The 27,800-nt window shown below is 32.9% G+C and overlaps 1 protein-coding gene across 2 annotated transcripts in view; it reads right to left on the bottom strand.

The window, feature by feature from the left end:
* The window catches only part of glra3 (glycine receptor, alpha 3), a 90,688-nt gene that overhangs the window by 54,439 nt on the left and 8,449 nt on the right, over positions 1-27,800 (bottom strand). For both annotated transcript variants that reach the window (XM_023299473.3, XM_035943481.2), the window contains exons 2-3: positions 12,757-12,887; positions 10,908-10,975 (exon numbers count right to left, since the gene is read on the bottom strand). In XM_023299473.3, coding sequence (XP_023155241.3) covers positions 10,908-10,975; positions 12,757-12,887 — 199 coding nt within the window. The remainder of the gene's footprint in view (positions 1-10,907; positions 10,976-12,756; positions 12,888-27,800) is intronic.

The following is a 27,800-nucleotide window of genomic DNA, read 5'->3' as shown; positions in this document are numbered from 1 at the left end:
AACTTATATTCTAAAAAAAGGAGAATATTTCACATTTTTTCTCCAGAGTATGTAAACTTATGAATTCATCATGAATTTCTAGGAGCAGAGATACTGTGACGACTCGCCAAGACTGCGACAGGAGCAGTCCAGTTCGTCTGCTGAACAAACAGCCATCTATCAATGTTCACCCACCAATGCTGTCACCATTCCTGCTTCTCCAGCGGATCTTCACATAACCCTAGATGAGTGGCAGGTGGAGCTATGTCTTGCCAAAAGGCAGCATGCGATTTGGTCTGGACTGCTTTTCACAGCTAACCCTCTTATCTGAGGGCCGTTCCTCTGTCCGCCTCCTGAAGACCCGGTGGATGGGAGTTGTCATCTCCACACCATGTATGTCAACACTTCTGCAGTAGTCAAAACTCCTGAGGGCAACACAGATCTCTTCTCTACAGACTCCAGAGTACTTCAAGGAGACCCTCTAGCACCTTTCCTCTTCATCATCTGCTTCGACTAAACCACTGAGGAATGCAATCTTGCCCTCTGATGGTCTGACCCTAAAGCGTCGTCAAAGCAGAAGAACCCCTGAAGAAGTCCTCCCAGAACTTGCATTCTCAGATGACATCGCCTTCCTGGAAAACACTCTCAGTGAAGCACAAGACCTTCTGCATCGGGTAGAGCGAGAAACAAGACTGATTGCACTCTTCCTGAATGCTGGAGAGACGAAGTTCATGTACTTTAGCCCAACATCTGAGGAGACATTCAGCACTAGATGGGTCTGAAATCAAACATTGCAGTCAAAACTTTTGACTGCAATGTTGGACAGAGGGAGATGGAAGAAGAACTTTACTCATTGACTGACTGTAAACTTCTGAGCACAGCTGAAGAAAAGGCTTCAGATCAGAGACATCCTGAACATTACAGAATTAAAATGAGCTTTTATCCTGAGTCTCTGTTATTTATGCATTCGATGAGCAGAGATGTTTATTGTTTCTGAGTCAGAAATCCGTTTTTTATTCTGATGCAGGAGGAACTCAGCATTAAAACCAAGGAGTGAACGTATGGCTTCAGAAACGCTGAAACCTGGAGGGAAATCTGAATTTAAAAAACAAATGAAGGCCGACTTATAAACACACACAGACGCCATGAAAGATTCATGCAGGTCGGATAAATAATAAAAGTCAAATGAAAGCTATATTGTACATTCAGATATTCCTGGTGACGGTCATCGGCTGGCAGCAGAATCCGTCAGAACGTCTCCCGGCGGTGCAGGAAGCACTGAGACGCCTCCGTCTTTAGAGAAGCTTCAGCGATCACGACCTGCTGCCCAACGAGTCCGAGTCCAGCCAAACGTCGATCAATCAGACCAACAGGAAGTCATTTCTTTGACGCGGCCTCAGGTTTTAAACCACAGCAACAGTTTTTGAACCTGAACGCCTCACGGTTGGTTTAGGATCAGCTGATTAACTCCTGTTAGCTTCCTTTCTAATGTTTCATGTTTAATTAACCACAGAATCCCAGTAAACATTATTTATATCTCATTATTAACTCCATTTACATCCAAATTTAGCGCCATGGTGTCCTTTACCTCTCACTGATCACTGTTCAATGAGGATAATTCACTCGTTTTTCATTTTAAAAATGCATTTTTTTTAATGTGCATGTTTGTACAGCTGTGAATTAATGTGTTTTAAATAAAAATCTGTCAGATGATTTTATTTATGTTTGGTAAAATCCTGAAAATTCATGGAGTCTAAAGGGAGGAAACTGAATCACTGCTGGAAGATTCTCTAAATAATTAGGAACAAACTGAGAAATTACAGCTACTTTTAATAAGGTTAAAGAAGTAATAGGTTACATAATCAAGATTACAAAATATACCTTACTACAGTCAGGACTGATTATATTTTTGTTCATTTGATTGATGCAAAATGCATTTTATTTGCATGTAAAGGTTTTGCGATGTTTAAAGAAAAAATAATATATAAATATTTATGTGGAATTTCCATTTTTGTAAATATAAGGTGCCATATTTTAATTTTTTTTTTTTTTTTGGAGTGGATATTTCACTTTATTTAATTTTAGTAAATATTATTTTACTTCATTTAATTTTATCTTATTTCATTTTATTTTGTTACTTTTAATTTTGTTTAATTTTATTGTATTTTATTTTATTTCATTATATTATATTTTATTTATTTTTAATTTATTTTATTTTGAACTAAATTGTATAAAATTGAGTATTTACAAAATTAGATGGTGAAGTAGTTCATTATTAAATTCAATATTTTCTTTTTAAAAAACATTTTTTTGAAGTGGACTTCTTCAAAATACAATCCACAAATATCCATGTTAACACTTTCTTTAAAAATGCACACTGGAAAGACTTACATATAGAATATAATAGTTTTACATGACATTGATATTTAAAAAAATGTATTTTACCTTTTCATTTTTTTCTTTTCATGAAGTTGATAAATTAACACGTTTTCTATTTATTAAGCTGAGCAGAAGAAGATTCATACCCAAAAAATATTTTGGATTTTTTCACTTTAAAACAGGAGGATTAAACTAAATCTGTTCACATGTAGTTCAAAATTAACAAACGTGACAAGCTGATTGTTGAAAAACAGCTCATATATATTTAAAAAAGTGGAAAAATTACATTCAAAACTGTAAAAAAAAAAAAAAAAATGGTGAGGAATCCAGCAAATATCTGGTAAATAATTAGATTTTTCTGGAGTAAAAAATAATGTAATTTATGGCGAAATTTTGTAAAAAAAAAAAAACAAAAAAAACCCCCAACTATTATTTATAAAATTACAAGAAATCGAAGTTAAAACTATTTTTAAAATGATTTACTATTTATTAGTCATTATTATATTATATTATATTATATTATATTATATTATATTATATTATATTATATTATATTATATTATATTATATTATATTATATTATATTATAAAAAAATCTTCAAAAATGATCAAAATAAGTTTAAAATAGGTACTGTAACATTAAAAATATATATATAAAACAGCAAATATCTGTTAAATAATTAGATTTTTGTGGAGTAAAAACAATTTAATTTACAGTCAAATATTATTTATAAAAATTAGGGCTGGGACTTTAACGCGTTAATTTCGATTAATTAATTACCGCAAAAACAACTCGTTAAAAATAATAACACAATTAATTGCACCCTCCTCAGTTCCCTCATTTCTGGCACACCGGTAACGCTGAGGAACACTCCAGCCCAGTAGGTGGCGGTAATGAACCTAAAGTCTGTTTGTAGCCACGAAGAAGAAGCACAGGAAGCACTGAGTGAAGTCAGGCACTGGTGAACAGTGAAGGAAGACAAGATTGAGCTTGTTGGGCAGAAAGTTTTCTTTTAAAAATCTTCCCGATGGCAGCTTGGATAAAAGCCTGGTTGTGTGCAAATTGTACAACAAAGAGTTTTCTGATCACTGCGTCACTTCAAGTCGACGGTATCACCTCAATGTAAAACATGTTGCTGTTAGCACCAGAGCTAACGTTAGCTATGAGTCATGCTAACGGCTAACGGTGTAGCTATCCCATAATAGACCACTTTTCTAGACAGTGCTTCAGTTTACAGAAAGTCTTAAAATGTTGAATAAAATTGCTATAATTGCACTTAGATTTGCAGTAATCTGTGAATGTAGCAGACAGATGAAAAATGCACATAAATAGAAATGAAACATTTTTGTGGTTTAAGTTTTTACTCCGTCGAGGCTCTGCCTCCTTGGAGGAGGAATAACCTAAACAACAAAAATATCTCTTTTAATAACTTAATTAGAAACTTTTTGTTTATAAAAAAAATACATAAATAAAAATTGATATTCCTATAAAAAGAACCATCAAAATTATACCATTTATCAGACCCAGAAAAGATGAAAACAGAATGAATCTCTGGATTTTCAATTTTCTGAAGCTCCTTGAACTACTTATGCTGATTTTATGTGCCATACAGTGGAAAAAACAACTAAATTCAGGCTTTAAGTCATCAAAATCACTTTTTTCTATAGGTCCCATTTTCCTTTTTTAAAATAAATTTTAAATTATAAACATGTACATGTCTATTCATTGATTAAACTGTCAACCACAATTTTATTTCAATTGAAAAACTTCACTTATTGTGTCAAATATTGCTATTTGACAAAAGTGCAATTATTGCGATTAATTAATTACAAAGCCTGTAATTAATAAGATTAAATTTTTTTAATCGCGTCCCACCACTAATAAAAATACAAGGAATGAAAATTAAAACAGTTTAAAAAATATTTAAATCATTGTAAAAAAAAATAATAAATTATTGCAATTTTTAAAAATAAAAATGATTATTTCAAAAATAAATTTGTGAAAACAGCTTTTTCAAAATTATTCACCATACTTAAATACTTCATATTTATAATTTATCTTTCAAAAAACAGAAAGTATCTAAAAAGACCCTTAATTTAAAAACAGTAAAAAATACTCTATTTATTATTATTACTATTATTACTATTAATTATAAAACAGGAACATCTGTAAAATAATTAGATTTTAGCAGATTTAAATATTGTAATTTTTGGTCAAACACTGGAAAATAAAAATTGTAATTTAAAAAAAAATATTCAAATAACAGCAAATATCAGAAAAAAATGCAAAAAAACTGAAAATACAGGAAATTTTTGTAAACTGTATTTAGATTTTGCAGATTTAAGTATTGTAAAAAAAATGCTGTTTATAGTAAAGCATTGTAGAAAATAAAACAAAATATTGTAATTTGTAAAAAAAAATGAAAAAAGATTATTTCAAAAAGACATTTGTGAAAACATTTTTTAATTATTCACCATTATGAAATCTTTAATATTTCTAATTTGTCTTTCAAATAACAGAAAGTATCGAAAAAGGCACTTAATTTCAATTTAAAAATACTTTAAACATTGCAAAAAAATACTTCCATGTGTAAAAATAAAAATGATTATTTCAAAAATAAATTTGTGAAAACAGCTTTTTAAAAATTATTCACCATTTTAAAACCCTTCATATTTATAATTTTTCTTTCAAATAACAGAAAGTATCTAAAAATCACTTAATTTAAATAAAGTGAAAAACAGCGTAAATATAAAACAGGAAACATTAGTGAAATATCAAACCATAGTGATAAAAAAAGTCAATTTTTCACATTATTTCACTTTTTAAAAGCAGGGTTTGGTTTCAGCTGTTAGGTTGCTTCAGTGAGGCGTTCAGGAAACATCTGTAAACTGCAGCGTCTATGGATGAGCAACAGTTTTTATTTCTATAGTTTAATTCTTATTGAGCCTCCTGAAGATGATCTGAAGTAAAAATGTTTTTAATCTCATTTTGATGCTGGTTTGTGGGCAGCGAAGCGGTTTGTTTAAATGTGAATATTATGGGAAATATTCTGTCCTGATAAATATTCAGGATCTCTGAGCTGATAATGGAGCAGCTCTGCTGGGAATAAATGAATTTATTTGGTTTCATTCTGAACTGTTTGTGATTTAATGTGTTTTTAATAAAACCTGTCAGATGATTTTATTATATTTGGTGAAATCCTGAATATTCATGGAGTCTAAAGGGAAGAAATTGAATCACTGCTGGAAGTTTTTATTCATAATTAGGAACAAACAGAGAAATCACAGCTACTTTTAATCAGGGTTAAGGAGTAACAGATTACATGTAATCAGGATTAATTGCATTTAAATATTCTGAGATGTTTAAAAAACATAAATATTTATGTGTCATTTCCATTTTTTCAAAATATAAAGTGCAATATTTTCTGTTTAAAATATTGTTGAAGTGGATTTCTATTAAATCCAATCCAGAATAGAAAGCAATATCACTATGTTTTTATATAGTTTAATGTTGTGTAATCTTGTTTCAATTCATTCAGCTTCATTTTATGCAATTTAATTCAATTTCTTTTTATATTATTTCGTTTTATGCAATTTAATTTAATTTCTTTTTATTTTATTTCATTATATCTTGTATTCTATTCATTTCATTTCATTCTGTTTGATCTTACTTCATTTTACAGTATTTAATTTAATCCTATTTTATTTTTATTTTAGTTCATGTTATTTTATTTCATTTAATTTGATTCTATTTCACTTCATTTCATTTTATATTTATTTAATTTCATTTAATTTCATATTTATTTCATTTCATTATATTTAATTTTATTTCAGTTAAACTAATTTCATTTTATTGGATTCTATATTTATTTTATTTTATTTCATTCAACTTTGTTCTACTATTTTCACTTATTTTATTTTATTTTATTCATTTCTAATTCTAATTAATTTAACTTCATTTTTAAAATATTTATTTTCTTTTATTATATTTCACTTTATTTTACATTTATTTCAATTACATTATTCAATTTTATATTTACTACATTTCATTTCCTATTTTATTTTTATTTCATTGTATTGTATTGTATTGTATTGTATTCTACTTTTGAATAATTTATTTCATTTTATTTTGTTTCAGTTTATCTTATTTTATATTTATTACATTGCATTTAATTTTAATTAATCTAATTTTATCTTATGCTTATTTTATTTAATTTTAGTCTATTTTATTGTAATTTTTATTTTATTTTATTTCAGTTAATTTTATTTTATTTTATTCATTTTATATCTATTTTGTTTTATTAATTTCATTTTATATTTCTTTTGTTTTATTATATTTCATTTCATTGTATTTTATTTCAGTTAATTTTATTCTATTTATCTTTACTTTATTTCATTATATTTTATTTCAGTTAATTTTATTCAATTAATCTTTACTTTATTTCATTATATTTTATTTCATTATATTTTATTTTATATTTATTACATTGCATTTTATTTTATTTCAGTATATTTTATTTTATGTTTATTCTATTTCATTTTATGTATATTATATATTTCTTTTATTTTATTTTATTTTATTTTATTTTGAATTAAAGGGTAAAAGGTGCCGTATTTTGAAAGTCAAATGTTGAAGTAATCCAGAAGATCGGATCTTATTTGTGTTCAGAAATAGTTTCTCTGTGATGAATTTGTCTTTCACAGGTTGAGAAAAAGCTTTTAAAGTGGGATCCAGACTGCGTCATTCTGGGACTTTGGGGACGGTTTTTGATTTTAAATTCTGTAGATTCTAGCTGGAAATCGACTCCAAACTATCTGCTGTCAGAGTTGCTCATCGTCTTTCTGCACATCTGCTATTCCTGTCTGTTCGTCTGTCGCTTCACATCCCGTCTGCTGCAGGAGTTCTACAAACTAGATGATAATAACCAGCCAGAAATAAAGAAATAAACCCCGTTAATGTCAATAACGAAATGTCTGCTGCAGGAGTCTGGAGCTCCTCGTTCCACAAACTGTCCACCAGCTGACAATAACCACCCAGAAATAAAGAAATAAACCCCGTTAACACTGGAATAATTCAGAATGTCAGCTTCAAGAAAAACACCAAAACATCACAGTTTCAATATTAAACATTAATATAAACATGAACCACTGAGGAACCGTTTTATGTTTATTTAACTGTCAGACTTTTTCATTTTACTTTCTTGTAATGTTTGACATTAAATTAAATGACTATTTTCCATTACTTGAACGACAAATTATAAATATTTAGGATATTTTACAGATTGTGAATATTTTGTTTAAATGTTATTTTTGAAATAAGTGTTTTTATTTTTCCAAATGGAGATTTTTATTTTATTTTTTTTGCAGTTTTACTGTGAAATTATTATTTATTTATTATATTATTATTTTTACTGTATTTAAATCTGCAAAAAATAAGATAAAACTCACTGAAATTTGCTGTTATTTACATGTTTTTTAACCATTTTATCCTGATATTTGCTATTATTTGAAAGACAAATTGTGACTATTAAAGATTAAGGAAATGTAAATAATGTTTTGTTTTGTTTTGTTTTTTTTTTTTTTTAAAAAGCTGTTTTTACAGCCCACAGCTTTTACAAATGGCAATTTTTCTTATTTTTTGCAATTTTTTAATATAAAATTACATTATTTTTATTGTATTTAAATCTGCTAAAAATAAGATAAATTTTACATAAATTCCTGTTATTTTCATGTCTGTTTTTCCTGATATTTGCCATTAGTTGAAAGACAAATTAAAAATATTAAGGACCGACAAATTATTTAAAAAAAAAATTTTTTTAATTTTTAAAAAATTATTTTACAATTTTATTTTTTAAATAATTATTCTGATTTTTACAAATGGTAATATTTAATTTAATTTTTTTGCAACAATTTAGTACAAAATTATATAATTTTTCACTGTATTTAAATCTGCTAAAAATAAGATAAACTTTTTACAGAATTTTTCTGTTATTTTCATGTTTTTATTTAAATTTTTCCAGATATTTTCTTTATCTGAAAGACAAACGATAAATATTAACAATTAAGAAATTGCATTTAAAAACTGTTTTTACAGTTTATATGTTTTTACAAATGGAATTTTTTTGTTTGTTTGACTATAAAATTACAATATTTAAATCTGCAATTAAATGCAATTAATTTACAGATTTTAACTGTTTCATAATATATTATTTTCCACTGTATTTAAATTAAGTGCTTTTATAGATATTTTCTGCTTTTAAGAAAAATAAATTATAAATATTAAGGACAGAGAAATTCCAAATATTTTTTTAAAACCTTTTTTCCCACAAATTCTTTTTTGAAATAATTATTTTTATTTTTTTTAAACAGTTAAAACTGAATCAAGCCAGATTAAACTGAATCCAACAGGTTCAAACCGGACCAAACCGGATCTGACCGGTCTCCATAGAAACACATCTACATCCTGCGGAGTCACCTCTTGGTTTTCTGGTGGTTTAATGCCTGGAAAAGGTTGATTCCAGTTTTTAGATTTAAAAGTTTCCTCAGAGCTGCATGACTTTAGATTAAAAGTGAACCACAGAGAGTTAAAATGAGACAGAAGTTCATTTTGTGAGTCTTTTTTGTCATTTTAGTTCTTCCATCCATCTTTCGAACCATGTTGTGGTGTTTTTGTGTAATTTTGTGTCTGTTTTTTACATGTAAAACTAAACTTTTGAGCAAATAAGGAACCAAAACAAGATTAATTTAATTTTAAATTAATTTTGAGTCATTTCAGAGAATCTATCAGTCATTTTGGATGAATTTTAGGTCAGGTTTTTTTTTTTTTTTACATTTTACGTCTCATTTTTTTTCTTTTTCTGTCCATTTTTGTCACATCCTGTCTTCTTTTTTGACGGTTTGTGTCTCATTTTGGTCATTTTGCATTTCCCCTTTATTGTTTTGTGTTTGTTTTCTATTTCATTTTAGTCATTTAGTGTCATTTTAGTCATTTAGTTTCCCATATTTGTGATTTTTTTTGCTTCGTTTTTTACATTTTATGTCTTTAAAACTAATTTTTTAAGCAAATAAATACCCAAAACAAGACTAATTTCATTTTTAAATTAATTTTGAGTTGTTTCAGAGAATCTGTTAGTCATTTTGGATGAATTTCAGGTCTTTTTTTTTTTTTTTACATTTTACATCTCCTTTTCTCGTTTTCTGTTCATTTTTTTTTGCCATTTTCTGTCTCGTTTTTGGTTGTTTTGCGTTTCACTTTGATCATTTAGTGTCTTTGGTTTATTTTAGGCAAATTTCACATCATTTAAGTCTTTTTAAAAAAGTGACACATTTGACATTTTACACAAATTTTGAGTTCTTCCATCCATCTTTGGAACCATTTTGTGGTGTTTTTGTGTTGTTTTGTGTCTGATTTTTACATTTAACACTAAACTTTTAAATAAATAAGGAACCAAATTTAATTTAATTTAATTTAAATTTAATTTTAAACCAGTTTTGAGTTGTTTTAGAGAATCTATTAGTCATTTTGGCTGATTTTCTTTTGTAAACGTAGACATTTTTTATATTGTTTGACAAAATTTTGACATTTTAAGTGAGTTTTGAGGAACTTTAGACATTTTTTAAGTCACTTCAGACACGTTTTAAGTCAGTTTGGACACTTCTTTGTCATTTTGGACAAGATTTAGATTTTAACCTCATTTGGAGTTCATTTTTTGTCTCGTTTTTCTTGTTTTATGTCTTTTTTTCATTATTTTAGTTCTTTCATCCATCTTTGGAACCATTTAGTCTCTTTGTGGTATTCACGTCTGTTTTTTACATTTCATTTGAAACTAATTTTGAGTTGTTTTGGAGAATCTATTAGTCATTTTGGATGATTTTCTGTTGTCATTTAAGACATTTTTTTTTGTATTTTTGGACAACATTTTAATGTTTTAAGTACATTCTGAGTCATTTTAGACAGTTTTTGAATCAATTTAGACAAAGTTCAGTCAGTTTAGATCAGATTTTCTCATTTTATACTAATTTCAGGTTGGTTTAGGTAAATTCTGGGACATATCTGAGTTCTTCATGATGTTCTGGTTCCTCAGCTGTAGGATTTTAAAATGAACCTCAGTCAGTTCAAATCAAACCCACCTAGAAGCTGCTTGTTTTAAACGTTTGGTGTCTTTGAACCATAAGGTTGTTCTAAAGGTGTTTTTCTACTCAGCTTATATTTCTACCACCTATAGCTTCATGACCCCTGAACATAAAATTCTGTATGTTTATTTATTTTCTCCACTAATGAAGCCTCCGTGGGTTTAAATGCATCTGAAACGAGCTGTGAGGAGCAGAAAAGCTTTTAGAGCTCATCTATACTGGATGTTAACACCTCTAATGCACACAATAGCAGCATGTTTAACCCCGCCTGGTTTACAGGAAACACTTTAAGATGCACTCAGAAGGAAGACACGTAGCTGAGGGTTTCCAACACTTGGATGGAAGACACGGAACCGAACACGGAACCAAATACGGAATCCAACACCGAACCGAACATTTGTGAAACAGCCACTCACCATGGTGGTCTCAGCGATGGAGCCGAAGCTGTTGATGAAGATGTTGCAGGAGACGTTGACCGGCGGACCTGAGGGAGGAAGAGATCAGGTTAATAATGCAGAAGAGGACGGTTCTCCACTACATGGAGAACAGTTCCCATGAAGTTCTCCTGGCCTCCAGCAGTTACAAACCACCGAGCACTGCCCTGGGCTGAATCTCTCATTAGTGCTGAACAATTAAACAGGCCTCTAGTGTGGGAACATCTCAATCTAAAACCCTGTAAAACAACACCGAGGTGGAGCCACAGATCCCAGAGTGGAGAAACAACAGCATTCTCCTCAGCACATAGAAACCATCTGAGAGCTTCAGCAGCTTCACCCGGTCAACCACAGAACCTCAGAGGACCTTTAAAAGACAAGTTCCTCTATAAAAATCATTAGAACAACAGAATTTATCAAACAGAAATTGAGAAAACAAAGAGGGAACATTCTAAAACCAACATTTAAAAAATGTTCTCCAGATGTTATGGAGACCTCAGATGACAACGTTCTTCATAAGATGTTGCTGAGGAAACTCATTAAAGAACATTCTTGTATAACCAACGAGGAACGTTCTCAAAGCAACATTCAGAAAATATTCTCCAGATGTTCTCGAGACCTCAGATGACAGAAAGTTCTATGTAATACATGGCTGAAGAAACAAAGAGGGAACCTTCTTAAACCAACATTTAAAAAATGTTCTCCAGATGTTATGGAGACCTCAGATGACAGAAAGTTCTTACTAAGATGTTGGTGAAGAAACTCATTAAATAATGTTCTTGTATAACTAATGAGGAACATTCTCAAATCAATACTGAGAAAATGTTCTCAAGACGTCTACACCTCAGGTAATAGAACATTACTGTAATAATATATACTAAATTGAAAACATTTTGACTTTTTGTTGAGGAACACTTTTTGGAACGTTCTTCTATAAAATGTGTTGTTGGATGTTTTCAGTGCAACATTTGGAAAATGTTTTCCAGATGTTCTCGAGACCTTAAATGACAGAAAGTTCTATGTAAGACATGGCTGAGGAAACAAAGTGGGAATGTTCTAAAAGCAATATTTAAAAAAATGTTCTCCAGATGTTATGGAGACCTCAGATGACAGAACGTTCCTAATAAGATGTTGTTGAGAAATTCACGACAGAACGTTCTTGTGTAACCAATGAGGAACATTCAGAAAATGTTCTCCAGATGTTGTCAACACCTCAGGTAATAGAACGTTCCTGTAATTATATACACTGAATTTAAAACCTTTTGACTTTTTGCTGAGGAACACATTTTAGAATGTTCCTCTCCACATCAATAAAGGATGAATGTTCCTATTCTGGAAATATTTTCAAGATATGATGGAGACCTCAGATGACAGGATGTTCTTTAGAAGACGTTCCTGTTATGTGATATATTAACAAAGGTGGAACATTCGGCCTGCAAGAGGGAACATTCTTAAACCAGCATTTTAAAAATGTTCTCCAGATGTTATGGAGACCTCAAGTGACCGAAGGTTCTTTATAAGATGTTCCTGTACTGAGATATACTAACAAAGGTGGAACATTCGGCCTGCAATGTTCTGAGGATGTTGTTGAGAAACTCATTACAGAACATTCTTGTATAACCAACAAGGAACATTCCCAGACCAACATTCAGAAAATGTTCTCCAGATGTTGTCGAGGTTTCAGATGATCTCTATGAAACGTTCCTGTAATGTGACAGAACAACAACGGTGGAACATTTTTGCTCCCTGGACCTGTGAAACATTCTGTGTTTTTATTGCCTCTCTTCAGAGAGAACCTTCTGCTGTGGAGGAACCAGAGTTCTGCAGGTACCTTTAAAGTTGGGTCTTATTCGGGCATCGTATCCGGACGTTCTCCCCATCAGTTTGTCCAGGAAGTCTGAGGGCGACATGGGAGCCTGCCGGGTTCTCGCTGCATTGTCCATCTCTTTACACCGAACCACACTAGAACACAAACAGAACACAGCGGTGAGCTCTTCACCGTGGAACGTTTCTACTTCCTGTCGGCCGACGCGACCGACTCATCACAGCTTTGATATTTGCTTCTCAAAGCACCAGAGATCAGAAAACATTTCAAGGACAAAACCCTCAGAATGGCTTCAATCTTAGATTCCAGTGGAATGACTGAGGAACGTTCCTCAGACATTATTTATAGAACCATGATTTAGATTCGAGCAGGAAATGTGTGTGACGCTCTGGACTCATAAAGCTTGATGGATTTTCTGACCTTAGTCAAACTTTTATTAAACATGAGTAAAAACATGAATAAAATGCCCCCAAAATTTCACAAAATATTAAAAAAATGGCTGCAAACTTAGAAAAATTTTCCTGAAATGTCCGACAAAAAATTAAATGAATAAAATATCCCAAAAATATTAAAATTAAAGTCTGAAACTGGTTATAAATGACTTCAAACCTGCAAAAAAATCAAAAATTTTGCAGAAAAACACCTGATAAAACATTCACAAAATGTCCAAAGAAATATTAAAATGTCCTGCAAATTTTTTAAAAAGTCAAAATTTTTTATTTAACATGAGTAAAAAATACAAATGAAATGCCCCCAAAATTTCACAAAACATCAAAAAAATGGCTGCAAATTTTGACAAAATTTTCCTGAAATGTCCAAGAACAAATATTCAAAAATATTTCCAATAACATTGTGAACAACTTTTTGAAACAAAATGTTCTACAAATGATAAAAATTTTCATGAAATGTCCAAGAAAAATATCCCCAAATACTTCCAATAACGTGAGGATAATTATTTTTTTAAAACGGACGAAATGTCACACAAATTTTAAAATAAAAGTCTAAAACTGGTTATAAATGACTTCAAACCTGAAAAAAAAATAGCAGAAAAACACTGAAACATCTTAGAAATAATAAAATGTCTGGCGATTTTTTTAAAAAGTCGATAATTTTTATTAAATGTGAGTAAAAATATCAATAAAATGCCCCCAAAATATCAAAAAAATGGCTGTAAATTGAGAAAAATTTCCTTTCTTTCATCCATCTTTGAAACCATTTTGTGGTAGTTTTGTGCTGTTTTGTGTCTGTTTTTTACATTTAAAACTAACCTTTTAAACAAACAAGGAACCAAAAGAAGATTAATTTAATTTTAAACTCATTTTCAGTCATTTTAGAGACTCTATTAATCATTTTGAATGATTTTCTGCTGTCATTTTAGACATTTTTAGTATTTTTTTGACTTAAGTTTGACATTTTAAGTGAGTTTTAAGTAATTTTAGATAACTTTTGAGTTAATTTAGACAAAGTTGAAGTCATTTTAGATCAGATTTTCTCATTTTAAGCTAATGTCCAGTTGATTTGGGTAAATTCTGAGACAATTCTTTTTCTTCCTGTTTCCACAGAGCTGCAAGACTTTAAAATGAAATAAATGAAAGCATGTCCAGAAACTCCTCAGGGTGAAATGTTCTAAAACTTAGCTGTTTACAACATAAATACTCCCACTTTGGGTGACTCAACTGCAGCGTGTGTTTCTGTTTGTGTGCATCTTTAAACACACAAACACATGATATCGTCACGGTAACCAAACCACACAGATGAGCGTGCAGAAGCTTCTAAATGTCAAGAAGTCAGATGAACCTGAAAATACACTTGTATGCTTCATTAGGAATGACAGGAAACTAGGGCTGAACCATTCCTCCAGTTACTCCAGTGAATTCAGTTACTAAAACTCTCTGAAGGGATATTTAATCCTCAACATCATATATATGTACTAAAATATAGATGTACTATACATGTACTATACCATATATGTAGTATACCCTGTACTATACTATACATGTACTATACTATATATGTACTATACTCCTGTACTATACTATATATGTACTATACCCCTGTACTATACTACATATGTACTATACTCCTGTACTGTATTTTATATGTACTATACCACTGTATATGTACTATACTATATATGTACTATACCCCTGTACTACACTATATATGTACTATACCTCTGTACTATAGTATATATGTACTATACCCGTGTACTATACTATATATGTACTATACCCCTGTACTACACTATATATGTACTATACTATGAATGTACTATACTATATATGTACTATACCTCTGTACTATAGTATATATGTACTATACCCGTGTACTATACTATATATGTACTATACTATAAATGTACTATACTATATATCTACTGTACCCCTGTACTATACTACATATGTACTATACCTGTGTACTTGTACACACTAACACCTCCTCCTGTTCTATAGCAGTTTCAGGATCACCAACCTTTCTTGTGACATTTTAAAGCGTTTTTCGCCTGTAAACCGTCCGGAGGATAAACTGCTTCTGATTGGTCACTGCTCTGACCTCCTCTGAACCTTCAGTCTCAGAATCACTCATCTATTAGGAAGGAGCTGAGGGAGAACCGACGGATCCGAGACGAGAACAAGTCACACCGAGTTCAGGTGAAGGAGTCCACATGATCAGGGAAACTTTAAATGGGGAAAATCTGGAAATAGGATTTTTAAAATTCTTAATATGCATATTTTTCTTTTAAATAACAAAAAAACCTGTAAAACAATGATTTCTGTGAGTGTAAATGAAGTAAAAACACCTGAATCCCATCAATGCCGAGTAGTTTTTACACAGTAAGGGGGAAAAACATCTATAAAATTACCTCAAAATTTAACTAAATGCCAAATAAATGGAAATTTTCCTGATATGTCCCAGAAAAAATATCCAAAATCAGAACAATTATTTATCAAAACAAATAAAATGTCCTGTAAATATTAAAATGTCATATATAAATGACTTCAAACCTGCAAAATTTTTTTTAAAAATTTACAGAAAAACACCAGAACACATTAACATATTCACAAAATGTCCAAAGAAATAATAAAATGTCCTACAATTTTTTTTAAAGTCCAAAAGTTTTACTAAACATGAATAAAAATATTAATAAAATGCCCCCAAAATTTCACAAAATATCAAAAAAGTGGCTGTAAATTTAGAAAAATTTTCTAGGTAGAAAAAATAGTCCAAAATATTTCAAATAATGCGTGAATCATTTTTTTAAAGCATAAAATGTCCCACAAATATTTAAATGAATGTCTAAAATGGGATGATTTCAAACTTGCAAAAAATTTTAAATATTTACAGAAAAACACCCGATCCTGTTAACACTTTCACAAAATGTCTAAATAAATAATAAAATGTCCAAAGCATTTATTAAATTTGAGCAAAAATATCTATAAAATATACCCAAAAAATTTAAAAAAATGGAAAAATTTACCTGAAACGTCCCAGAAAAAATGTCAAAATATTTCCAATAATGTGAATATTTTTTTAAACAAATAAAAATATCCCACAAATATTAAAATATTATAAATGACTTCAAACCTGCAAAAAAACCAAAAATTTTACAGAAAAACACTGGAAAACATCAGAAATAATAAAATGTCTGGCAATTTTTTTTAAAGTCCAAAACTTTTATTGAACATAAGTAAAAATATCAATAAAATGCCCCCAAAATTTCACAAAATATCAAAAAGAGGCTGTAAATTTTGAAAAATTTTCAATTAATAAAATGTCTGACAAATACTAAAATAAATGTCTAAAATTGGTTATAAATGACTTCAAACCTGCAGCTGATGTTAGAAAAATTAGCAGAAAAACTAAATGTCCAAAGGAACAATAAAATATCCTGCAAAAGTTTTTGAAGTCCAAAAATTTTATTAAACGTGATTAAAAGTATCAATAAAATGCCCCCAAAATACAACAAAATATGATAAAGGTTGTTGAAAAACTGAAAAATATTCCAGAAAAATCTCAGAAAAACCAGCCATAACAATTAATAAAATTTAAAATTAAATGTGTTATTAGTAAATGTGTTTTAGCTGTGTTTATATATTTTTTAAAAATTAGTTTATCGCTAATTCAGTTACAGGCTTTAATAATATTTGACATCAGACATCGGAACTGAGTCCACTGGATCAATTATTGATATTTGAGGCTAAAATCTGTAAAAAAAAAAATAAAAAAAAAAATAAAAAAAAAACAGGAAAAAAAAATCTATAAACTTAGTTCTTTTGTTTTTTTAAACTATAAAAGCAGAATCAGACAAAACTCAGACTCAAAGGCCATCACTGGTTGAACATCTGCTTATCAGTAGAAGCTCCGGTTTCCGGATGTTCCCTGAACGCCTCATGGAACCAAACTTGTGATCAATAATCGATCGGCTGCAGATAAAGTCAGCCTGATGTCTGCAGAAACAACAGCGCTGAACGGTGATCCGATCAGACAGACAGGAAGCTGCTTCACTCTGAGTCACGTTTGTTTATCAGACAACAGCGCTGTAAACAACAACAACAACAACAAACTGGCAGCAGGAGGCCACAAAAAACACAACCGTAAATATGAGTAAAGTAGCTTTAGATTTGTATATAGAATTAATGTTGTGTTTTTGCAGGTATTTTTTTTTTTTTCCATCAACGTAAATTTCTACATGTTTCTGTGATTTTAGTAGAAACTAAAAATGTCAAGCGATCATGTTTTCAGCTGATTTCAATGCTACATTTATATTTAACATAAAATTCTCCTGTATAAAAGTTAAATATTAAAGTTTTCTTGAGAACATCACTAGAACCTGTCAGTAATGTTAGCCAACGTTCCCTGCTTGCTCGGTTGGAACATCACTGGAAATGATAAATATCCTTAAAACGTTGGTTGAGGATCATATTACCATGTTTCTCAAAAACATTATTAGAACCTTTAGGTAATGTTAGAGAATCCTGTTGGAACATTTCCTGCTAGCCGGGTAGGAACATCATTTTAAATAATAAATGTCCTTAAAACGTTCTTGGTACATACATTAAAATATTTTCCTCAGAACATCGTTAGAAACTGTTGGTTCTGTTAGAGAACATTGTAGAGACTCACTTGAAATGATAAAAACCCTAACCCTAATCCTATCCTTAAAACATTCTTTGTAGATTATATTAAAATGTTTTCTTAAGAACATTATTAGAATCTGTTGGGAATGTTAGAGAATGTTGTAGGATTGTTCTCTGCTAGCTGGGTAGGAACATCACCTGAAATGATGAGAATCTTTAAAACATTTTCGGTACGTATATTAAAACATTTTCTTTAGAACATAATTAGAACCTGTTAGCTGTGTTAGCGAACGTTCCCTGCCTGCTGGGTTGGAACATCACTTGAAATGATAAAACATTCTTGGTCCATATATTAAAATGTTTTCCTGAGAACCTGTAGGTAATGATAGAGAACGCTTCCTTCTAGCCAGGTAGGAACATTATTTGAAATAATGACAATCTTTAAAATGTTCTCGGTACATACATTAAAATATTTTCTTGAGAACATTAATAGAACCTTTAGATAATGTTAGAGAACATTGTAGGAACGTTCCCTTCCAGCTGGGTAGGAACAATATTTGAAATGATGAAATGTTATTGCATACGTATATTAACGGAGGAACGTAGGAACATCTCTTGAAATGATGAGAATCTTTAAAACATTATTTGAAGATTAAATTAAAATGTTTTCTTGACAACATTATTAGAACCTGTAGGTAATGTTAACCGACGCTATCAGAACGTTCCCTTCTAGCTGGGTAGGAACATTATTTGAAATGATGAAACGTTCTTGGTACCTATGTTAAAATGTTTTTCAGAGAACATTATTAAAACTTGTAGGTAATGTTAGTCAGTGCTGTAGGAACGTTCCCTACAAGCTGGATAGGAACATTATTTGAAGTGATAAAATGTTCTCGGTACATACATCAAAACATTTTCTTGAGAACATTATTAGAACCTGTAAGCTGGGAACATTATTAGAACATGTAGGTAATGTAAGAGAAAGTTCTCTGCTAGTTGGGAACATTACTAGAACCTGTAGGTAATGTTAGAGAACGTTCCCTGTTAGCCGTGGTTGCTAACTCGGTTTCATTTCCAGTTTTCAGATCTTCTGTTCTGTCTTGCCTTCGGTTCTTTGTGTTCTCCACCTCAGTGAACGAATCTTCACTTCTCTCCTCCACAGTTTTCATTGTTCTGACATTCCATTGGAGGAGAAGAACCGTTAAATACATTCAGCCGCTCCCTTTGTGTTCCGTAGAGCAGAAGCTCATCCATTATTGATCAGGATGTCGCTCCGCATCGCTTCCTGTCGTTGTAAAGCAGCTTAGCATCTGATTCAAGACGTTCTAAGCTGACAACCGGCGTCCACAGAAAGAACCGGTTCTGTGGGGAACGGAGGAGTGGACGGACGGACATGTTGGACGGAGATGGAGGCGTCCGTCTGCGTTGTCAGATTTCATTTATATACGCTGCTTTTGTTCTCCAGGAACCATAAACAGCTTCTGGATAGAATGACCTAACAGCTAGCAGCTAACGGCTAACAGCTAACAAGGCTGAAGGAACTTTTCTGAAACTTTATGTGAACTCTGAGTGGACAAAGCCGTGCCTACATTTAGCTTATTGGTTCCTATTTAAGAGTCTGATTTCACATTAAAACATGGTTTCCTGTTCAGTTCTGTGACTGAGAATGGACACCAGCATTCTGTTCCCTGTTTTGAGAAATTGTAAATAAAATCTAGTTAAAATCTCAGAAAAAAAGGATTAATTTACATCATAATCATAAAGGAAATGACAAAAAACGTATGAAAACACCCACATCATAAAATCTGTCATAAATAATAATTCATTCTTTTACAACATTTTACTGGATTTAAAATATAAATACATTTAACATAAGTCGTAATCATTGTTATCAGGGATGAGAATGACAAATGGAAAAAAACTCGGAAAATGTCTGCCGAATCCTACTACAAATCCATCACTGAGGACTTATCAGGACTTATCCATCAAAAATGATCCAAGGAACAACTGATTAAATTGTGGGGCTGGTTCTGAGTACTATCAATTCCCGCCGCCCGCTACATATTTAGGTCATGTGATTCGGTATCCATACATAACGCACACATGTATAACACACGCCTGTGCTCAGCTCAAGATCATTTTGTTTGTGGGAACATCTATATTAAATGGACGTGACTTTTGATCATCAATAACTAATAAATACTGCATTTCTGACATATGGGGGAATGAGCAGCCTTGGAGGAGGACCGCTCTATGAATGCTTTTCTAGATTTAGACGTGACGAAATATTGCAATGAACAGTTAGAACAAGAAAAGCTCTAAAAATAAATACACCAAAACAAAGTGTCACAGAAGCCTCGCCACAAAAAATCCCCCCAGAAACCCTGTTTGAGCTGTTAAAGGTTCCTCCTCCAAAGCACCAGGGTTCCTCCTCATTTCACAAACGGAGATTAAGATCAGCTGCACCTGAACTGAATAAAACAACAATTTGCATCTTTCCGTTGTTAAATTTAAGAGAAATACTGAATCAGAAATGCTGCTTTGTTGATTTTATAGCAAAAATGTAACAACACCGTGAGATCGGATGTTCTTCTAAAAGGCAGAAGTTCAAAATATTTTACTGCGAGACTTTCTAAACCCTGTCTGAGCATCTAAACATGGTGTCACCTGCTGTGTGCATGAAGACAGCAGGAAGGCCGGCCCTGTCTGGTGAGCTCTGAAGTGCTGACAGAATTATTTATAACTAGCTCTCTGATTATGCAACAAAACAGCTCTGTGAAGCCGACGTGAAGAGACAGAGAGAAGAGGCCTTTTGCATCTGGCCATGCCGAGACCTCAGTTTATCCCGCCGTTATGTAACTCCCCATCAGCAGGAGAATAAAACCGACTCTATTATTCTGCTGTTTGATCTGCGGGTAATATTCACGTCTTCAGCCGTTTCTGAAACAAAAAGCTGGTTCATCCCAGCCGAGCCTCTCCTGCCGGGCTAATAGAGGCTGTCGTGATTCGCGTTAGCAGAGGACCTGATGATAATTTGTGAAAACTACTTCCTGAATCAGATCATGGCTCTGAACTTGCATGTGCACACAAGCGTGCAAATCGTCGGAATGTGCAAGAAAATTATAGCTCCTGTCTTTTGTCTGGTCTGAAAATAAATTACAGAACTGTAGAAGACTGTTGTGAAAAATAACCAGGGACAAAAAACGCCCAGAAACTGGAGTTTAGAGGGTTAAAACCTAAAACTGAAGCAGTAGGAGAGTGAATATATGTGTTGAAACTCAAATTTAATGCTTTCCATGATTTTTTTTTAGGATGGTTTCTTTTTTTAACAAAGCTTTGGGACACTTCCTGTAATATAGAATGTATTTTATTTACCTGTCACAGTGATCTGTAAAGATAAATCTGTAATCTTCTGGAATAACGTGTTTAATAATGAACCACATTTCATTTATAGTTAACCTGCAGAGCTGTTTTAAATTTTTTAAAAATGACGACCTCGACCTGAAAAAAGAAAACTTATAAAAGTGACTTCTGTGACACTTAATGACCTCCGACCAATTCATGTTGGAGACCAGACAGCATTATGGGGGTTTAGTTAGCAAGGAACACCATGGCAAAGACAGTTAATGACCTTCAACCACAGCTCATGGTCAACAGCAGCCAAGACAAATGACCTCCTAATCTGTAGGTCCTGCATGTTGGCAGGACTAACTGGATTTTTCCTGTAGGTTCTTGAACCTACAAGAGAAGTCCAGTTGATTTCTACTAAAGCTCCTACAATTACCGATGACCTGGATGACTGAGGATCTACACTTCCCATAAAGTTCATTTAATGTTTTGATGTCAACAGTCAGAGGATGTTAACTCAGTTTTTTCTACTGAATTTCGACTTCGATTTCTACTGAAGGTTCAAGAACCTACAAGAGAAGTTTCAAGTACCTACAAGAGAGTTTTCAAGAACCTACAAGAGAAGTCCAGTTGATTTCTACTGATGGTTCAAGAACTTACAAGAAAAGGTTCAAGAACCTAAAAAAGAAGGTTCAAGAACCTACAAGAGAAGTCTAGTTGATTTCTACAGTAGGTTCAAGAACCTACAAGAGAAGATTCAAGAACCAACAAGAGAAGTTAAAAATCAGGAACATCCTGTCTCAGAGTGATGCAGAAAAACTAGTCCATGCATTTGTTACTTCCAGACTTGACTATTGCAATTCATTACTATCAGGATGTCCCAATAGCTCTCTGAAACATCTACAGTTGATCCAAAACGCTGCAGCCAGAGTACTGACAGGAGTTAGCAAGAGAGATCATATTTCTCCTATACTGGTTTCTCTTCATTGGCTTCCTGTTAAATCTAGAATATAATTCAATCTCATTCTTCTGACATATAAAGCTCTTAACAACCAATCTTCATCATATCTTAAAGAACTGATAGTACCATATTATCCTAGCAGAACTCTTCACTGTCAGACTGCAGGCTTACTTGTTGTTCCTAGAATTTCTAAAAGTAGAATGGGAGGCAGAGCCTTCAGTTATCAGCTCCTCTCCTGTGGAACCAGCTCCCAGTTTGGGGTTGGGAGGTGGACAACCTCTCTATTTTTAAGACCCGGCTTAAAACCTTCCTTTTTGTAAAATCTTATAGTTAAGGCTGACTGGGTGACCCTGAGGGGGTTAGCTGGAGTCTTCCTCTTGGACATCCCGTAGTTCTGCTGCTATAGGCCTAGGCTGCTGGGGGACCTCTCTGGATGCACTGAGCCCTTCTCTAACTACCTTTACATTTAATATATATACCGTTATTGCATCACATTGACTCTGTTTCTCCCTGTGTCCTTTCTCCTAGTGTCCCTGGTCCCAGAGCTGGATGCTTCAGATCTGTGGTTGCTGTCCCACCAACTGGCTTAGTCTCCATCATGTCCGCTGTGGGATGCTGCTGCTGACCTTCCTCCAGGCCACTGGCCATTTCCACCAATCTACTCTGCATTGCCCTTACTATGCTTGATATGCTCATCTACATACTGTTTGAATTTTACTACCAGCTATATATGTAGTATATTTAATGCCAGAGCCGTACACCATAGCAGTAAACTATGAATCAGTTTCAATGCTAGCTTGTACTTTGTATGTATCATCTATCTGATCATACATGTATCCAACCGTATGTTATATTCATTCAATGTTTTGATGTCAACATTCAGAGGATGTTAACCATTTATGTTCCACGAAGACATCAAAAAAAAGGAGGAACGTTCTGAAACCAACACCAGATATTATTGAGGGCTCACATGACAGAATGGTTTCTATATAGAACATTTTATAACGTTCCTGTAATGTGATAAATTAGAAAACGTGAAACTTGAAACTTCTACCTAAAAGCCTGAAAAACAACCAAACCAGTCCGACTGAAAATATCACGCCAGCTGCCGTTAGGTTTAAGATACTCCAATCATCACTAGTCCAAACTCAAGCTAGCGTTTGATTAAAAGGTGGTAGCTACCTTCCAACATGCAGGACAGACAGATTAGATCATTTGTATCGACTGCTGTTGACCTGCTGAGTAACAGGATGTGATTTTGTGGTTTTTGGACAATCGTGCATGACGGTTGTATTTACTGCTGGCCGTGCAGCAAATTGCCCCTTATCCTTCTCCATCCATGTGAGACTAATGTCTGATGATTTAATTATAGTTCATTATCAGCCATTATCCGTGTTGGATGTAACAGGCAGTGGCTGAAGAGAGAAAACACAAATTCGGACTGAAAACACTGGAAAATAAACTAATGGACTACAATGTTGTCCAAAAAAAGAAAAAAAAGGGTAGAATAGATTGTCTGGAGGCCCGAGCAGCAGCAGTTCAGAGAAAACACCAAAAAAGAGCATGATGACAGGTCACTGATGCAGCTAGGGTTAGGGTTAGTCATCACCAGCTGGAACAAACCAAGGGGCTGGATTTCAGAAACGCCAAAAGACGACGACATTCGTCAGCAGCATCTTTCACACACGAGGCAGTCGAGTCAGATTTATCTCTAAAACACATTTAAAAGAACAGATCTGAACCCAAGCGCTGTAGAATTATAAAGAGCAACACCAGAGACAGAAACACGACTGGAAGACGAAGCTGAGGAAAATATAAGTATCAAGTCAAAGAGAAAAGTTCGACTTCAAAGTTTCTAAAGTTTTGTTTCATGAAGAAACTGAATGGTTTGGAAGCAGAGTGGTCTGGCCCACTTCCTGTAGTTTTGGAGAGAAATGGCTTCAAAGGTTTGTGTGTTCCAGAATGGTCTAACACTCCTAGCACCACTATAATGTTATATTTGGGTTGTGGGTTAGACCACTCTGCTTCTATCCCCTCACTTAATGTGATGTGTACTTAGCTTCTGCCTATGACTTTAAATATGCCGTTAGCTTTAAAAAAAAAAAACTAGCAGTGTAGTTAGCTGTTTTCTTTGACTGTAGCTATGTACCTATCTTCTTTCTATAGCTTTAGCTGCATTGCTAACTTATTTCTATAGCTTTAGCTGCATTGCTAGCTTATTTCTATAGCTTTAGCTGCATTGTTAGCTTCTTTCTATAGCTTTATCTGCATGGCTAGCTTCTTTCTAAGGCTTTAGCTGCATTGTTAGCTTCTTTCTAAAGTTTTAGCTGCATCGTTAACTTCTTTCTAAGGCTTTAGCTGCACTGTTAGCTTCTTTCTAAGGCTTTAGCTGCACTGTTAGCTTCTTTCTAAAGCTTTAGCTGCACTGTTAGCTTCTTTCTATAACTTTATCTGTGTAGTTAGCTTCTTTCTGAAGCTTTAGCTGCATTGTTTACTTCTTTCTATAGCTTGATCTGCATGACTAGCTTCTTTCTAAGGCTTTAGCTGCATTGTTAGCTTCTTTCTAAAGTTTTAGCTGCATTGTTAACTTCTTTCTAAGGCTTTAGCTGCACTGTCAGCGTCTTTCTAAAGCTTTAGCTGCATCGTTACGTTCTTTCTAAGGCTTTAGCTGCATTGTTAGCTTCTTTCTAAAGCTTTAGCTGCACTGTTAGCTTCTTTCTATAACTTTATCTGTGTAGTTAGCTTCTTTCTGAAGCTTTAGCTGCATTGTTAGCTTCTTTCTTAGGCTTTAGCTGTATTGTTAGCTTCTTTCTAAGGCTTTTGCTGCATTGTTAGCTTCTTTCTATAACCTTAGTTGTGTAGTTAGCTTCTTTCTATAACTTTAACTGTGTTGGTAGCTTCTTTCTATAGCTTTAGCAGCATTGTTAGCTTCTTTCTAAGGCTTTGGCTATGTAGTTATCAATGTAGTTCTACAGCTTCCTCTATGACTTAGCCACATTGTTAGGTTGTTTAATGACTTAAGCTGTGTAGCTGGTTGTTTTTCTATGACCTGAAGGGTTTGGAAGCAGAGTGGTCTGACCCACTTCCTCTAGTTGTGGAGAAAAATTAGTTCAAAGTTTTAATGTTTTCCAGAATGATCTAACTTCCCAACGTAACGTTATATTTGGGTTGTGGGTTAGACCACTCTGACACTAAAATCTAGACTATAAAATATTACAGAAATGATAGAAAATTCAGATTTTTTTGTGGGTTAGACCACTCTGCTTCTAACCTCTCATGTCATTCAGCAAGTCATCTTGGATACATATAGTGTCATCATACAAATGTTCAGTCAGTCTGGATCATTTTTAATAATTTGAAAGAAATTCTGACAGATTTTTGATCATTTCCCACTTGTTTTAGACTATTTTCATGTCAATTTGAACAAATTATCATCATTTTAGATCATTTCTGGAAAATTTTCTTTAATTCTGGATCGTTGTACAGATTAAAGTTGTTGGTAAGTAGAGAGCATTGTGGGAGTTTAGCTAGCAATGGGCACCATGACAAAGATTCTGGGGAGGTTAATGACCTCCGATCAGATCTCAGGTGTTTAGGAAAATCTGGAATCACTTAAGATCAAATCAGATCACACGTCTACACAAAACTACTCTTCAACCAGTCAATTTGTTCTCAGTAGACGAACTAAATGTTCCACAGAGCTCTGAGAGACTCCTGTAGTCATCTCTGCCTAAATAAATTCCAAATCAACATGAGAATCTAGTATTTCTCAGAGGATACTGTAGTACTATTGTAGATACTTTCACTGCTGTTGGATCTCTTCTTCCCCTCAGTGTCAGCTTCACTGCTGTTAGCGCTGAAAGCTACACTGGGTTTACAAATTATTCAGGAACGCGTCGCTGCTTTTGGCATGTCGAAGATTCTCCAAACACCGAAAATCAATTTTGAGCCTTCAGGAGGTGAAAGTGTTCTCCTGTTCCACCAGAACATGGTCTGTCCTGCACCGACGGTTTCTGTTCGTGTTTAATCTGTTGGCCAGAAAGAACAAACAAACCGGGCTCTTGTCCTCATGTTCAACCTGAAATATGAATGGATCTCCGTCCTCCACCTCAACAGAACATCACTTAATCATGGCCCGTCAGTGAGGAAACAACTGGAGCAACCTCTGCTTTCCAGAGGTGGCACACAGGACGGATTTCACTGGGAGACTGTCACGTGTTTGTTCACTATCTGTAATATAACCTGTTTTAACATTAATACCGAGTCTGACTTCCTGGGAGCAAAGTTACAGAAACCAGTCAGAGTTGTGCCCATTATTTCCTTGATTAATCAATGAGTTGTTTGGTCAATAAAATCTCAAGAAATGGTGGAAACTGTGGCTCAGAAGGTCTTCTTTTTTTAATCTATAACCCAAAGATATTCAGTCTACTGTCAGAAAGGAGGAAAAAAAAGAAGAAATCCACATCTGAGAAACTGCAATCATCACTGGTCCAAATTAATCCCCACTAGAACCGTAACAATTAATGATTAACTTAACTGTTAATCTAATTACTGTTTAGATCATTTATTAATTAAATGATAGATTTCATGCCTGTAAAATTAAAACATGCAAGAGAAAAAAAAACATCAAATTAAACCAATCATCAGCGAGAAATTGTAAAAAAACACAGAACAAATAAATAGTTTCTGGTTCATGTTGTTTTGCTTCTTGTTTGTTGTCATTTTGTGTGTAATTTTTGGCATTTTTGTCTCATTTTGTGTCTGGTTCGTGTCGTTTTATCTTGTTTTTGGCGTTTTCTGTCTCAGTTTTGTCATTTGTCTCAATTTCAACTCCTTTCTGTGTCTCATTTTGTACTTATTTTCTGGCAATTTTATGTCATTTAATGCCTTTTTGTGAGGGTTTTGTCTCTGTTTGGTCAATTCTTCCACAAATATTGTACATATTTAACCATTTCAATAAAACATTCCTTTCAAACACCTCAAAAAACACTAGGAAACAAAATAAAATGACACCAATTTTCAAACGGAATCTGTAAAAGCAAAAATAGCGTGTGGAGCTAGTCTATGAAATATTTACCTCCACAGTCTGTGTTCAATGGATGTTACACAGCTAGCATGTGTTACCAATTTATTGTTGTTTTGTGTCTGATTTTATGCATTTTGTCTCATTCTGTGTCTCGTTTTTATTGTTTTGTGCCTATTTTTGTCATTTTGTGTCTCATTTTTGGCGTTTTTTCGTGTTTTGTGTCTAGTTTTGTTTAGTGTCTATTTTTTGTCAATTTGTCTCTCATTTTTGCCATTTTGTCTTGTTTTGTGTCTTGTTTTTATTGTGTCGGTTTTTTTTGTCTTTTTGTGTCTCATTTTTAGTGTTTTGTGTCTGTTTTTTTGTCTTTGTGTCTCATTTTGGCCTTTTGTCTTGTTTTGTGTCTTGTCTGTGTCGTCTCATCTCGTTTTTGGTGTTTTGTGTCTTGTTTGTCACAGTTTTGTCATTTTGTCTCCATTGTGTCATTTCACCTCTTTTTCGCTTTGTTTTTACTCATTTTCTGTCCATCTGACGTCATTTAGTGTCTCTTTGCGGTCATTTTGTCTCCACATACTATAGATATTTAATTACGTACATTTTAACAGCCTCTATAAGCTAAGTGCTTTTCAAAAACACCAAA

The sequence above is a fragment of the Amphiprion ocellaris genome, chromosome 4, assembly GCF_022539595.1.
Source record: "Amphiprion ocellaris isolate individual 3 ecotype Okinawa chromosome 4, ASM2253959v1, whole genome shotgun sequence".
NCBI lineage: Eukaryota > Metazoa > Chordata > Actinopteri > Pomacentridae > Amphiprion > Amphiprion ocellaris.
Note: the sequence above shows the minus strand (reverse complement) of the source record. Positions and strands in the feature narration are given on the sequence as shown.